Source organism: Eptatretus burgeri, chromosome 14 (genome assembly GCF_056783735.1).
Source record: "Eptatretus burgeri isolate ZD-2024b chromosome 14, Ebu_testis_v1, whole genome shotgun sequence".
NCBI classification, from domain to species: domain Eukaryota; kingdom Metazoa; phylum Chordata; class Myxini; order Myxiniformes; family Myxinidae; genus Eptatretus; species Eptatretus burgeri.
Genome location: NC_140974.1, coordinates 26,808,416 through 26,822,218, shown reverse-complemented (window position 1 = coordinate 26,822,218; position 13,803 = coordinate 26,808,416). Strand labels below are relative to the sequence as shown.

At 45.8% G+C, this 13,803-nt stretch overlaps 1 protein-coding gene across 3 annotated transcripts in view; it reads left to right on the top strand.

The window, feature by feature from the left end:
• Positions 1-12,658, top strand: part of GK5 (glycerol kinase 5) — a 124,356-nt gene extending 111,698 nt beyond the window's left edge. For all 3 annotated transcript variants that reach the window (XM_085854119.1, XM_085854120.1, XM_085854118.1), the window contains 5 exons: positions 1,535-1,629; positions 2,086-2,189; positions 2,284-2,343; positions 2,574-2,707; positions 10,321-12,658. In XM_085854119.1, coding sequence (XP_085710245.1) covers positions 1,535-1,629; positions 2,086-2,189; positions 2,284-2,343; positions 2,574-2,707; positions 10,321-10,463 — 536 coding nt within the window. In that variant the 3' untranslated portion in view covers positions 10,464-12,658. The remainder of the gene's footprint in view (positions 1-1,534; positions 1,630-2,085; positions 2,190-2,283; positions 2,344-2,573; positions 2,708-10,320) is intronic.
• Positions 12,659-13,803: the final 1,145 nt, after the last annotated feature.

Genomic DNA, 13,803 nt, shown 5'->3' with positions numbered 1-13,803 from the left:
AGCTGTGGTGCCAAATGTATTGTTACGAATCTGGAAGTTTACTGCACTCAACATACTGGACCTATAGCTCAGTTATATCGATAAGTAAATGTGGTTAGATAGCTCCCTTGTCGCGTGTTTAGTGGGTGATTAAATGTACATGCGCTGCGAAGTTATTTTGATAGTCAGGGTTTCCTTTTATTTTTACAACACCAATGAAAACCCTCTGCTCCTGGCATTCTCTGCTCGCTCGCTTGGGCACTCCAAGTCATGGAATGTGACATGCCCCACCCACCGATTCGCTTGGCGGCATGCCGAGTAGGGGAAAGGTCAGGCCCCACCCATCGGCTCGCTTGGGCACTCCAAGTCATGGAATGCAACATGCCCCACCGACGGATTTGCTTGGCAGCGCGCCGAGTAGGGGAAAGTTCAGGCCCCACCCACGGTGAATGGGCCATGCCTGAGCAAGCCGTGCCCAAGAGGTATTAAAAGGGAACGGAGAGCACAGAAAGTAGTTGGTGGTTGTTTGTTGAATCTATTCGAGCGGATTGCGAAGGATCGGCGCTTCGTCTTGACCAGCGCGTGTTCTGGAGTGCGTGAGGATCCGCCAGAGCTCGGGAGGCTGATCACGGCTCATCGGTGTCTGGATTTGGCTTGCCTCTCACTGGTGCCGGGTTCGAATAAGCTTTAAGACCACACGAGGTGGACAGGTCCGAGGCAGAATCTGGTCTTCAGCTTGCTTTCCCCCTGAGCTGGAGGCCGCAATAAAGACCACTTGGGGTCCGTTTCGTGTGTGTGTGTGTGTGTGTGTGTGTGTGTGTGTGTGTGTGTGTGTGTGTGTGTGTGTGTGTGTGTGTGTGTGTGTGTGTGTGTGTGTGTGTGTGTGTGTGTGTGTGTGTGTGTGTGTGTGGTGCCAGTCCATTAAGTAGCCATTGTTAAGTGCCTTGCTGTACATGATTTGCTTTGCATTCTCTATAGTCTGATAACTCTGCTTCTTACATGCTCCCCTGCCCCGTTATAAATAAACCCATGTGTTAAATGTATCTGTTCGTTTTGTGTTTCTTTTATTGGTTTAACACGATGCGTGTTGGAGAAGTAGCCAGGCTGTTGCCGCTGTAAAGGGGACATTTGGACCGATGGAAGCTCGGCGACCGTCCGCTCGGGTCGCACATGGTTCGAGTACGCTAGCGGCTCGTTCCGTACGGGTGCCGTCGAGGGTGTGAATACTTGGTAAGTCACCACGTGGATCTCTAGGTATTTTGAAGATTGGCAAATAACCCTGTACCACGTGGCAGAAATATTGACGATTCACTGTCCGATAAGGGACCCGTACTTTTCGGAGTTTTCCGAAAAGGTACGATCTAAATTCCGGGTGATCGGTGGAGCCGTCTGCTGATCCATCCAGCGGTCGTGCTCGTCGCCGATACCCGGCCCCGCAACAGTGTTACAGGGTGTCGGCTGTGGTGCCAAATGTATTACAGGGTGTCGGCTGTGGTGCCTAATGTATTACAGGGTGTCGGCTGTGGTGCCAAATGTATTATTTCATGTATTGCAGGGCTTTTCTCAGATGTTGCCGAAACAGCAGATATAGCAAACAGTGTACCAGATACAGATGGTGTGTATTTTGTCCCATCTTTCAGTGGAATTCAGGTTTGTAATGTGTCTCCCAATAACTGAGTCTCCACACTGTACATCCTGGTATTGAATGAAGTCATTGCATTTGATTGTAATCCCCAACACTCTGTCAAAGCCATTCCATTCTCCACACTTTGTTTAATTATCATTTTTATTTCTATTAAAAGTATTAAAATGTCAGCACAGTATGACTTATTTTGCCCCTCCCCACACCCTAAAATTCCATATTCAGCTCCCTCTGCCCCCCAAAATTCCATATCCTCCCCTTTTTCCTGTGTACTCCCAACCTTCTCTCCCTTCTCTTTCCACTCTCCCCACATCCAATTCACCTTCTTTCTCTCTTTTCCTCCTTCCTCATAGTTTTGAAGTTTCATAAATTAACCCTCAACCCCTCCACCAATTTCATCCATGATTACTAAATGTCCCCTAATTTGACTGCAAAGACAACTGCTTTGTAATTTACATTCATAGCTTCCAGTGAATGACCCCTCTGCCTGCACGGCGATGTTTGGCTTGCGTCCCTCAACCACTCCAGCCCACATAGTTCGAGCAATCCTGGAGTCTCTAATCTTCAGGTAAGAAGCTAATGGTGTCAGGACAGGAAGTGGAAGGAAACGGGTTAGATTATGAATGCACATGGGATTTATTCATCTTTGTTTTTTTTTTCAGGAACAAACAACTTTTGGATTCAATGGAGACAGAAACTGGGATTGCCGTTTCGAACATCAGGTTTGTCATAAATTGGCCAATGTGACTTGTACTCCACATCAATTTATAAGCTGAAAAATACGGTGCTTGTATTGTTTGTTTTTTGGTGGGGTTTTTTTTTTCAAAACAAAATTCCATAAATGCTCCTTGATCCACACATTGTGATCCGAGTCGGTCAGGTATAAATGCTTTATTTTTGTTGTTTGTGTTTTTTATTATTTAATGATGACCTGCTGTTGCTGTTTATTCAGGGTTGATGGTGGGGTGTCTAACAACACCTTTGTGGTGCAGCAAACGGCTGATGTGTTGGGGAAACCGGTACACAGACCTAAGTATACAAATATGTCCTGCCAGGGGGCAGCCTTCATGGCGGGGCTTGTTGTTGGTGAGTCTGTTTTCCTTTGTGGAGTGAAAAAACGATCAATGAGTCATTGCAGTGTGTATTTTTTTTTGTGTAGTTATCTTTTTATTTCTATCCAAGATCTAGGTTCATGGAAGAGTGAGGTAACAAAGGGCAAAAAGGGAACATACTGACAGAGTTGGGGCAGTGGGGCTACAGGTAGATGCAATAAGCAATGGAATGAAATAACAGAAAACGAGGAGAGAAGAGGGGAGGAAACAGAAGCCTGGAAATGAGAATGTTGAATTGAGTTGCGGCCTAAGTCATGTTAATGGAATTGTTGATTTGTATTGGGATAAAGGGTGTCATGAGATGGTGGTGCATCACCTCCTTCTAGTTCTGGAGGGAAAAGTAGTGTTGAACAGCCCTCGGAGGACAGTTCCACAAATGGAAGAAAAGAGGAACAAAAGAGGAACAAAAGAGTGGAGGTTCGTGGTCAGGCTGGATTTTGGGAGTTTGACCCAGGAGGGTATTGGTGGAGCTGGAGGTGGGAGGGGCCTGAGAGAGCAGACAAAGCAAGACCAGAGAAGAGGCGATTTAAAAAAGAAATAAAAAAATTTATATACAGAGGGTGAAAAAGTACGAATCCAGTAGGAAATTTATTAATTGCGATCTGATAAAATAAATCATTGCAATATGAATCCAAAAGCACTTTCAAGGGATTTCCATGAATCCTTAAGAATATAACAACACTTATTGTAGGAAAAAAAATCAAATCTGTATTTACGTATAATCGGAGACCCCATTTTGCCTTGATAACTGCCTCAACTCCACTTTTTTTCTTTTCTTTTTTTTGTATACATTGTCAAGGCTCATATGAGAGCGAACAAACAATGAGGGGGGCATGAGACGAGGGGTGGGAAAGGGAAGGACAAAACAGTGGGGAACGTTGACATTAGGATTTATTTAATTAGTTTATGTATTATGTTCGAGTCCATCTTTTCCTAACAGTGTTGTAATGAACTCCAGAGCATAACCAGACTGCTCACATAAATTATATATTTCTCTCCAATTTATTCACACTTCATTTATTCTTAGATAAAAGTATCAGTCAATAATAACCATAATTAATTTAAGAATATGGATACATATTGTTACGGAAATGGCCCTTATGAGGCTACTAAATATAGGATTAGCTCAGATCCCCCATTAAATGCATGTTTGGTAAAATGGACGTTACATGTGTGTCGGGAGATGTAAGAGGCTGTTTATTGGTTGTGCGGTGGTGGTCGATCGCAAGCTCCCTCTTTTTCCTTCCCCATCCCGGACGAGGCCCCGCCCAGTCGGCTGAGAGGGTGTGACCAAAAAGAGGAAGTGAAATTGAGGGCAGGAGTTTGTCGGCTTCGTAAAGGGGGAGGAGCAGTGGCTCGCAAGCGAGCGAATGAAGACCTGGTAAAAAAGGGTTCAGTTTGGGAAAATAGTCGGTTTTTCGAGGGGTGCTCGGGTTTTCGAAGCGAGCGAACGAAAGAGGGACAGTGTTGGATCTGCCGGGAGAGACGCTGAACCTGAGCGCGCCGAGTCTGCATTTTTAGCAGTAAGAGAGGCTGCTTGCACGTCGAGTCTGCCTTTTTGGGCAGTGGGAGAGGCGGCCTGCGCGTCGAGTCTGCCTTTTTGGGCAGTGGGAGAGGCGGCCTGCGCGTCAAGTCTGCCTTTTTGGGCAGTGGGAGAGGCGGCCTGTACGTCGAGGAGGCGATCGACTCTTATGAGGAGGTGATTCTGCCGTGAGAGAAACGGTAGCCGGCTTTGAGAGGCGAGCGTGGAAAAGGAAAGAAATGGTGATTCTGTAGAGAAAGAAACTGAGAGGACGGAGTTGAGAAGTCAGGCTTCGAGGTGGGAAGGCAAGAGAGGAAACGACGGAGCCTCTGACGGTCCTTACTCACCTCACGGCTCGACACTTTTGCCGATCCGCTTGCTGGAGCCCGGCGCCTCGATTTGGGCCTTGTCTGGTGAGCAGGCCAGGCCTGGATTTGTGTGCTGGACCTAGAGAGAGATCAGCTGAGGCCCATCGTCAATCTGACGGTCTTGTGCCGTCGACCTTGCGCGGGGTCAGAGCGCGTGGAGACCGCGTGTGGTGCGGAAAAGGAAGGCGAGCGCAGTCTCGCCACGCGGCGTGTTCGAGTTCGAGCTGGGGGCTCAAATCCGTGGACATCCGCTTGTTACGAGCGACATTCGTGCTTTTGACACTTCCCTCTCGTCCATGAAACTTCACCAAGTACTCTGTCTTGTCTGCATGCATGCTGTCTGTCTTGTCTGCACGTTGTATGAGGCATATCTCGGTAGCGACCCCCTCGAAACCTGTAATCCGTAGTTCCCTAGTTAAGAACAGGTTAAAGATTGTTAATAAAAACAGTCATGAATGTTTTGCTTGTGTTGTATTCCTCGGCGTTCCCCAATGAATCTGGTTGGTTCGTATGAAGTGGCCGCTCTGGATTAATTTGTGTCGTGTTGAGGAACTATCCGTTCGATTAGCATATAAAACCAAAATGGTTACCGACTGGCAGAAAACGCTTGGCATCTGACAAAACCAGTCTGTAACCGGGGTTCTATTTCCCCAACTGGTAAGGTACAAGGATTGCGTTGGTATCACGATTGAAGATGCGTGACCCGAGGCCTGTGCCGAGCCGGCCGGCATTATAAACCCCGGAGACAGCGGTGGTGAGGGTGGCGCCAAGAGTCGGGCGAGAATCCCGCCACCCCGGATCCGCAACAATATCTTCAATATTTTGACAAATTTGTGTTTTAAATCGTGATTTTGGAAAGGGGTGTGTGTGTGTGTGTGTGTGTGTGTGTGTGTGTGTGTGTGTGTGTGTGTGTGTGTGTGTGTGTGTGTGTGTGTGTGTGTGTGTGTGTGTGTGTGTGTGTGTGTGTGTGTGTGCACGCGCGCGTGCTCACACGTGCGAAGCGTTTTTCATACCCAAGAATAAATAAATTACGAACTTTGTTTTGCTGGTTTTAAACCATATCCAATGGCTTACAAGTCAGTGACTTTAAACACTCGGCCATGATGACTTTTACATCATAAACATCAGTTTTTTTTTAGAACAAAGATCCAGTCCTTACAGACAGGAGGAAGAGGAAGCAGGGCTTGATGTGCCACTGTAAAACACAAGCAAACAAACAAACACACTTTGTGAATGATGTATGGAATTATATGCAAAGAAATATATTGAAGTGTAATTTGCAGAACAGTCAGAATTTCACACAAGGGTTTGACATGGTACAGGGAGATGTTTAACACACAACGTTGTTTAACATAAGATCATAAACTAACTGTTGCAAACATCCACAGTGTTTTCAATCAATCTGTTTCTTTTACCTATCCCTAAACCCAATCTGTCCCCTATCTTGTGTTTTACCTGCCCCTTTTTATCCCCAACCAATTACCCCACACTATCCCTGAGAGGGATCATGCTGTTTTTTTTTTTATACAGCGGAACTATACTAAACTTGTTTTCCAACTCCTGCTTCCTCTTCATACCATCTTTAAGGATGAGCTCATTGCTAGTAATAACAAAAATGTGAGGCCACACACCTGCCTGTGATGTAAGAGCAACAGGCCTTTTGCTTCAGTCTGATAATGGTACAGTCAAATCATGTTGAGATCTTTAGATGCCACAAAATCCAGAAAAAAAACGGATGTGACATTGGGACCCCAGTCCATAGGGGATAGTTGTACTCCATTGGGGTAAAGAGACCTTGTTGACTGTGAGTAGTTATGATTTTTCCAAAGAAAGACTTTGATCGACGGAGGATTCCCAGTCTGTGTCTGGCTTTGGAAGCCAACTTTGCTATGTGTTCGGCCCAGGAAAGATTATGGCTGATGGTAATTCCTCTGCATTTAAGAGACTGAACCCCTTGCAGTAGCTACTATGGAAATGCATACAGTAAACTCTTAAATATCGTGGGGGTTGAGTTCCTCGAAACTACCCCGATATTCAAAACCGCGATGGTTAAAACCTATTTTCTATGGAATTACGGGGTTTATGCTCCTGTGCTTTGAGGAAATATAGAGGAATGTCAGTGGCAGCCAAAAATAAACACATCACAATTGAAATTCACATGTAAAATAAATATAAATTGGCTTTACAAAGAGGTCTCCTGCTGCATTGAAACAGATTAAACATTCAGGAGTGATTAAACTTTCCCCCATCGTCCCCACCATTTTCCTCCCTTATTAATCCCCTAAATAGTTTTCCTTTGTAATCTGTCAATGCATTAATTTTATACATTGTTCTGCAGCTCCAGTAAACCAGCAAATAAATCAAATAAAAAGAATCACTTTTGTCTATTGTATCATTTTAAATTTTGACAACATTCCATTATTAATGGTGTGCGAAAGCATCGTGGTGTGATAACCATCACAACTCGGCTCAAAAACTACGATTGCTTGAAATTGAGCCCTGCGATAACTAAATCTATGCATAGAGGTTTCCCAAGATTGGTCAAAACCATGATATTTAAGGGTTTACTGTGATGTTTTCAGGGATCACGAATGGTGGTCAGATCATACTCAGGAAGGCAGGAACCACCCCCACGTCACAAATGCAGTTGCGGCCTGCATTCCAAGCTGTTGGAGAAAATGAGCAGCTTAACCAAATACTAGTAAAATAGGACACGGGCCACTATGTTGATGAGATAAACTGAACTCTGCAATTTACCCAATTTGACCATTTTAAACCTATCCGAATTAAGCACGATGCAAAAGCAAAATTTACATGTCTCATTTCACCATTTCTAAATTTGAAGCCAGGCCAGTAAGATTTATATGTGCCTGATTTGAGATAGAATGAGCAATACAGGCTTTTGCAACTAATTTAAAACAAAGATAGTTGTGAACCGGATGGTGAAGCAGTCCCAGAAGACAATGTTATTACATCTGTGTAGCACAATGGTGCTGAGAAACGGAGCTTTGCTTAACGTCTCTCGTTGTAAATTTACGACGTCAGCCTCTTTGCGGGGAATCGCTTTCACCTTACTGTGTTGAATCATCAGCATGATGAACAGACCGATAGGAGCTCACAAGCTCTGCAGAAACAGCTCCAGATATCTGAGTTGTGGTTAGGATGAGGGTTAGGATGCCTGATACTCCAGATAGCTAAGTCAGCCCCACCTGAGGCCGAGACACCAATGTAATGCTAAGTATCTAAAAGATGCTCATTTTCAAGGGAGAATCCCCCCACCCCTGAGTGCGACACAAAAGGAGAACCCCCTCAAACACGACTTGATGCGATCCCTACGAAGTGATTTCACCAACTTCTCTTTTCCTTGATCTGATTACTCCCTCTGTCGACGTTGTGTGGGTCTCTCGGTCCTCATCTCTCTCTGGTTCATGCATTTTTAGATCTAGCATTCTAGGTACACCCTCGCCCCTCAAGAGCCAATCACACGACTGCCCACAGCCTCTGAGACCAAACTTGTTGAGGCATGCTTTTCCTGCCTGGGCCTATCCACCATGCCATGGTCTGTTTTTATTCTGATTTTCTACCGAGTTCATATTTCAATAATCCTCCCTTAAGTTTCAATTATTTGAAAGATTGTTTCAACTTGTGCAGGCCCGTAGGGGCGTGCCCGTAGGGGCGTGCCAGTATGTGCAGCTTCGTGCCTGCAGTATCAGGTCCCCAGCATCAATTGTGACGTCATATCAAACGAAGAAGAAGAATTGTGACGCCCCTCTCTCTCGTGCCCCCGACTCTCCCCCCCTCTCACCCCTCTCTTGCCCCCCTCTCTTGCCCCCTCTCTTGCCCCCTCTCTTGCCCCCCTCTCTTGCCCCCCTCTCTTGCCCCCTCTCTTGCCCCCCTCTCTTGCCCCCCTCTCTTGCCCCCTCTCTTGCCCCCTCTCTTGCCCCCTCTCTCGCCCCCTCTCTCGCCCCCTCTCTCACCCTTCTCTCTCCCTCCCTCTCTCGCCCTTCTCTCTCCCCCCTCTCTCGCCCTTCTCTCCCCCCTCTCTCGCCCTTCTCTCTCCCCCTCTCTCGCCCTTCTCTCTCCCCCCTCTCTCGCCCTTCTCTCTTCCCCCTCTCTCGCCCTTCTCTCTCCCCCCTCTCTCGCCCTTCTCTCTCTCCCCCTCTCTCGCCCTTCTCTCTCCCCCTCTCTCGCCCTTCTCTCTCCCCCCCTCTCTCGCCCTTCTCTCTCCCCCCCTCTCTCGCCCTTCTCTCTCTCCCCCTCTCTCGCCCTTCTCTCTCCCCCCTCTCTCGCCCTTCTCTCTCCCCCCTCTCTCGCCCTTCTCTCTCCCCCTCTCTCGCCCTTCTCCTCTCTCCCCCCTCCTCTCTCGCCCCTCTCTCTGTAAATGTATTCATAAATGTCTACCAAGCACAACAATAATAATAAATAATAAGGCACATACTCAGGTCCCCAGTGTCGATTGTGACGTCATACCAAACGAAGAAGAAAAATAATTGTGACGTCAATCGTGCCCCCCCCCCAAAAAATAAAAAAATTCAACAAACATTAATTGTGACGTCATTCGTGATGTCATAGCACCGTGTCCTGTCATTGGTTGACAGATAAATGGCCGTAACTTGGGAACCGCTTGTCCGATTGATATCAAACCTTGAAAAGGCACATCCGCGGGTCCCCGGCAATATTCCTGGCAAGTTTCAATGAGATCGGACCGGCGGTCGTTGAGAAACGGTGGTCGCAGACACGCGCACACACGCACACACACGCACACACGCACACACACACACACACACACACACACACACACACACACACACACACACACACACACACACACACACACATTGCTGGAATTATAGATAGATAAATAATCCTTCCAATATTAAAATATTCTATGACAAACAATAACAGACGTGTATGTTCTAAATTTGAAGTGTAATAAAACAATAATTACAACATAAATCATTTTGGCGAAGATCCGAATCCATATCCGGATCTGGTAATTTTTTAAGTGATTCTTCACCATTGGGAGATACAGTAGGACGAAACCGGTATTTAGCACGATATCTCAAAAAGTTGTGGACCGATTCAAACGAAACTTTGAGGACCGGTTGGGTGTGTGACAAGGAATAATTCGTTTGATTTTGGTGGATCTGAATCTGGATCCGGATATGAGAATTATTTAATTTTAAAGTGATCCTTCACCATAGAGAGTCAGGGCCAAAAGCGATATATAGCCTGATATTTCAAAAATGTAGTGGGTCCGATATGTTTTTGTGGATCAGGCATTACGTGGCAAAGGTATGCGCTCTACCAAGTGCCCTTCAAGTTTTTGGTCTGTTTCATGCTGATCCATTCTGTGTCCGAGCTCATCCACGAGCCTCAACACTGCAAAAAAACACAAAAATTTAAACAAGATAGAATATCATAATCAGGAATTGTTTTGTAAGTTGCAGTTCCCACTGATGCTCTGGGAGTTCCAAGAAGGGGTTATAATTTCCCTGGTTCTTAAATTACATGAGTATCTTTTGCCTTTCTCATGGAGTCTTATTTACATTTTAGCTGAGACTTATTCCGATTTGTTTAATTGAAGGTTCTCTGATTATTCCCTCCACCTTAAAGGTACAATATGAGTGAGTATTGGTTGTCCTTTTATTGCATTTCCTTATCATACTCATCGTTGTACCACCTCTCATTTTTAAGGTTTCTGGACCGACCGTTCCCAGCTGGTTGCCATGTGTGGTAAGCACCAGAAATTCCTTCCACGGAAGGGTCAACTCTCGACGATGGACACTTTCCATCGGTGGGAAAAGGCTGTTGAGCGCACCCGCGGCTGGTACAACTGAAAATCTGAGCGGAAACACGTAACACGCCCAATGGTGTTCGCACCTGCAAGACGAATGGGTGAATATCGATTGGATACACGCACAGTTTCATCAACAAGTTTGGCCGCTTGGTGCTAACCTGACCAACGACAAGTTTGGCACCATGGAGCTCGCCTGACCAATAACACGATGTGTTCACAGACTGTTCGTTGTCTCTCAATACCTTTGAACAAAACTGTCGCTTGTCTTGCCATCATCCTTTTATTAACCTCCGTCGTGCTGGCCTTCCTGTGGTGAAATATCTGCGTTGTATTACTCGATTTACCCTGCCACAAGTTTTGCCTGAGATAGGAATGTAACTTACACAGGTTGAACGTTCGTGAATTATCGTTTCAAACCTGAAATTATGTCGTTCTGTTATGTCACTTCTACTGTGTAAACTGAACTTTACTCAGGCCTCCAAATCTCAACTCAACATTTCCTCATAATTATTACACTAATGATGACCTACCTGCGGTCAAGCTTCCATGAGTACATGTCAACACAAGCACTGATGTGCCTTTGTACTCGTGTTTGCATTTGTTTAGTGGTTCCTGGTACTTCCCTGTGGAGAAGCTTCATAAATACATTTTACTTGATCCAACCTCTCCACCCACAATGCGTTTCTCCACAGACAATGACTTGAGTGCAATCTTACTGCAAAGTTATCCATTTCAAAGCTTGTGTTCATTCTAGACTTTTAAACTTTCTGAGCCGTATCCCTCAATGCATGTATGAGTAGGTTGAAACTGTTGCTTCCTTTAAACTATGAGTTTATGGCTCACGTTTGTGGAAAGACACTATTACATCTCATCAATATTCATTTGATGAAAAGTTGTGCAGTATTTTGTGAAGCCCCCCCCCCACTTCATCCTACCTCTTCCTCCACCCAACCCCCACTCTCATGACCCATGTTCTATCTGCTCATGTGATTAAACAGGATAGTTATATCACGTGGACAGATAGTAAGGTGGTAGGTTCACAGAATCTTACCAGTTTCTTTATTTAGTCATTGAGCATCATGAATGTTTGCGATTTGTCTTCTTTGGGGTGATTATAAGAATTTGTTAACACATTTGCTGTGAATTATCATTTTGTTGAACTTCAAGTAATTCCAAGATATTGTTACGGATCTGAAAACCATTTGCATTCAACATACAGATGTCCCAAAAGTCAGTTATGTCGTTAAGTATGTGTGTCGTCAGATCCCTTTCCTTTTGTCTTGTGGGAGAATCAAAGGTGTGCGTTGCGATTTCTTTTTTAGTTAGGTTATGAAATCTTTACATCCAACAAACAACCATTCCATTCCCCATCACGATCCACTACCCACCCGCTGTCTACAAGCACTCTGACTTGCCAAGGCAGGGTCTTGCAGCCGTTCCTTGCCGCTTCCACCAACTTCCTTCCACAAACGTTGTAACTCTTGCACGACGGCCTGTGCAACATTGATACTGTTGCTCGTCAAGTATGAACCCGCGTGGAAGACTAGCTGGGGTTTCCCGGCAGGGGCCAAGGCCCCGCCACGGAAAGGCATGCCGTGGAACCCTGTCCAATCAAGGCGGACACTGGCGCGTGCTTCACGGAGCTCCGCCCTGTACGAAGGCATTCTTTTTTTCCTCTCGTGGTATTTAAGAGAGGGGCGCGTCTGAGGAAAAAAGAGGGGTTCGAGGGCTGTGTGGAGTAGTGAAAGGAGGAGTTCTATGGACGAGAGTTCTTGTGTGGTTACGAGGAGTGGTTACGAGCAGCGGTTGCGAGGGGCCAGTTTTGTTCACGGTGACTGAAGAACCAGTTGTTCACGGTGGCTGTTAGAGGAGTTCTTAGCTGGTTTTGACCCCGACTATTCGCCACACGAGCTCCGCCACGAGCCACGAGTCCCACACGTGCGACTGGGACCAAACCGACGAACTTTGGCAGGTGCCGCATTGCAGAGTACTCCTTTCCCTCCGACAGCCAGGTACCCACCGAACTCTAACCCCCCAGCTTGTCTCTCTCCACGGGTGCGAGGGTCCAATAAAGACTCTGGGTTTTCTTTTCATTTGTGTGTGTGTCTGCGTGTGGGCCCGTCTTTAAGTTGAACTGAATAAGTGTTTTTGGATCATTGTAAATACTTCTTGCATATTCGCGTTGTCTTGCTTTGTGTCTTCATTTACTGTAAATAAAAGTTGTTAGAGATGTTCCCAGTTCGTTTCCGTCCCTTCTTGAATTGGTCCAGCATGGTTTGAATCTGAGTTGTTTAGGCGGGGTTTTATCCCCGATAATCCGTTCATTCCAGCCGGCACGGCTTTGGCAGTTTCCGCTCGGCTGCACCCGAACCGGAGTTGGTAGTCGGTAGTTGGAACTCTACCGCAGTCGGTAGAGTGACCCGGTTCGAGCAAGACGTGCTGAGGGCGTGGTTTCCCCGGTAGTCGAAATCGAGCAGTTGATTAGGTAAATTGGTTATAGACAAATAGACCCTACACTACGAGGTTGAGATATTGGCGACCACGGTCGGTTAATCGACCCGCCGGCTCATAGAGTTATCCGAGCGACGGCCTACAATTCCGGGGGAGATTGATGGGAGACGACGTAGCTTTCCCCACCTCGTGGTCGTTCTCGCCACCGACCCCCGGCCCACAACAATATGTTTAACTTCAAATCACAAACAAAAAATCACTTGGGTGGAAATATTAGTTTTTAAATGTAGTCCTCATGTGTCGAAACATTAAATATTTTTCTATTTAATGTCATGTTGATTTGATGTTAATTAAATATTTTAATTGAATTCAATATCATGCATATGTTGGTTGTGTTTAGCATGGACAGCACCCACCCAAGTGTTTCTTCGCTATTCTGTGGGAACCAAGCTCGCTAAAGTTGACGTCACAGATGACACAAAACAATTTATCAGATGTGATACCCAAACGGTTGTGACATCATGAACCCCTCATGTCAAACTTGCACAAATGAAGTAATTAACAATTTAATCCCTCCAAGCATACCAATTAATAACTGAAATCATTGGTGCAGCAAAGCGGGAACTCAAACGCAGCCTTTGACAATTAAATAAATAATTGAATTGTACATGACAGACTGCACATAATCCCGGACAAGGACAGATAGAAAAATACAATTGTTCAACACTAATTTAGCAAACAATCCAATAACACATACACACATCTCGTTCACACTGAACCTGGTGAGTGAAGGAGAAATAGCATGGGGTGAAGAACCCGAGGGTGTTATACACATGTCTGACTCCAGGCAGATCAGGAGCGAGCAGGTAGGCTCATGAGAGCAGGTCGTCCCAGCAGCCAGTGAATAAAACAGTAACCACGTCTCAGTA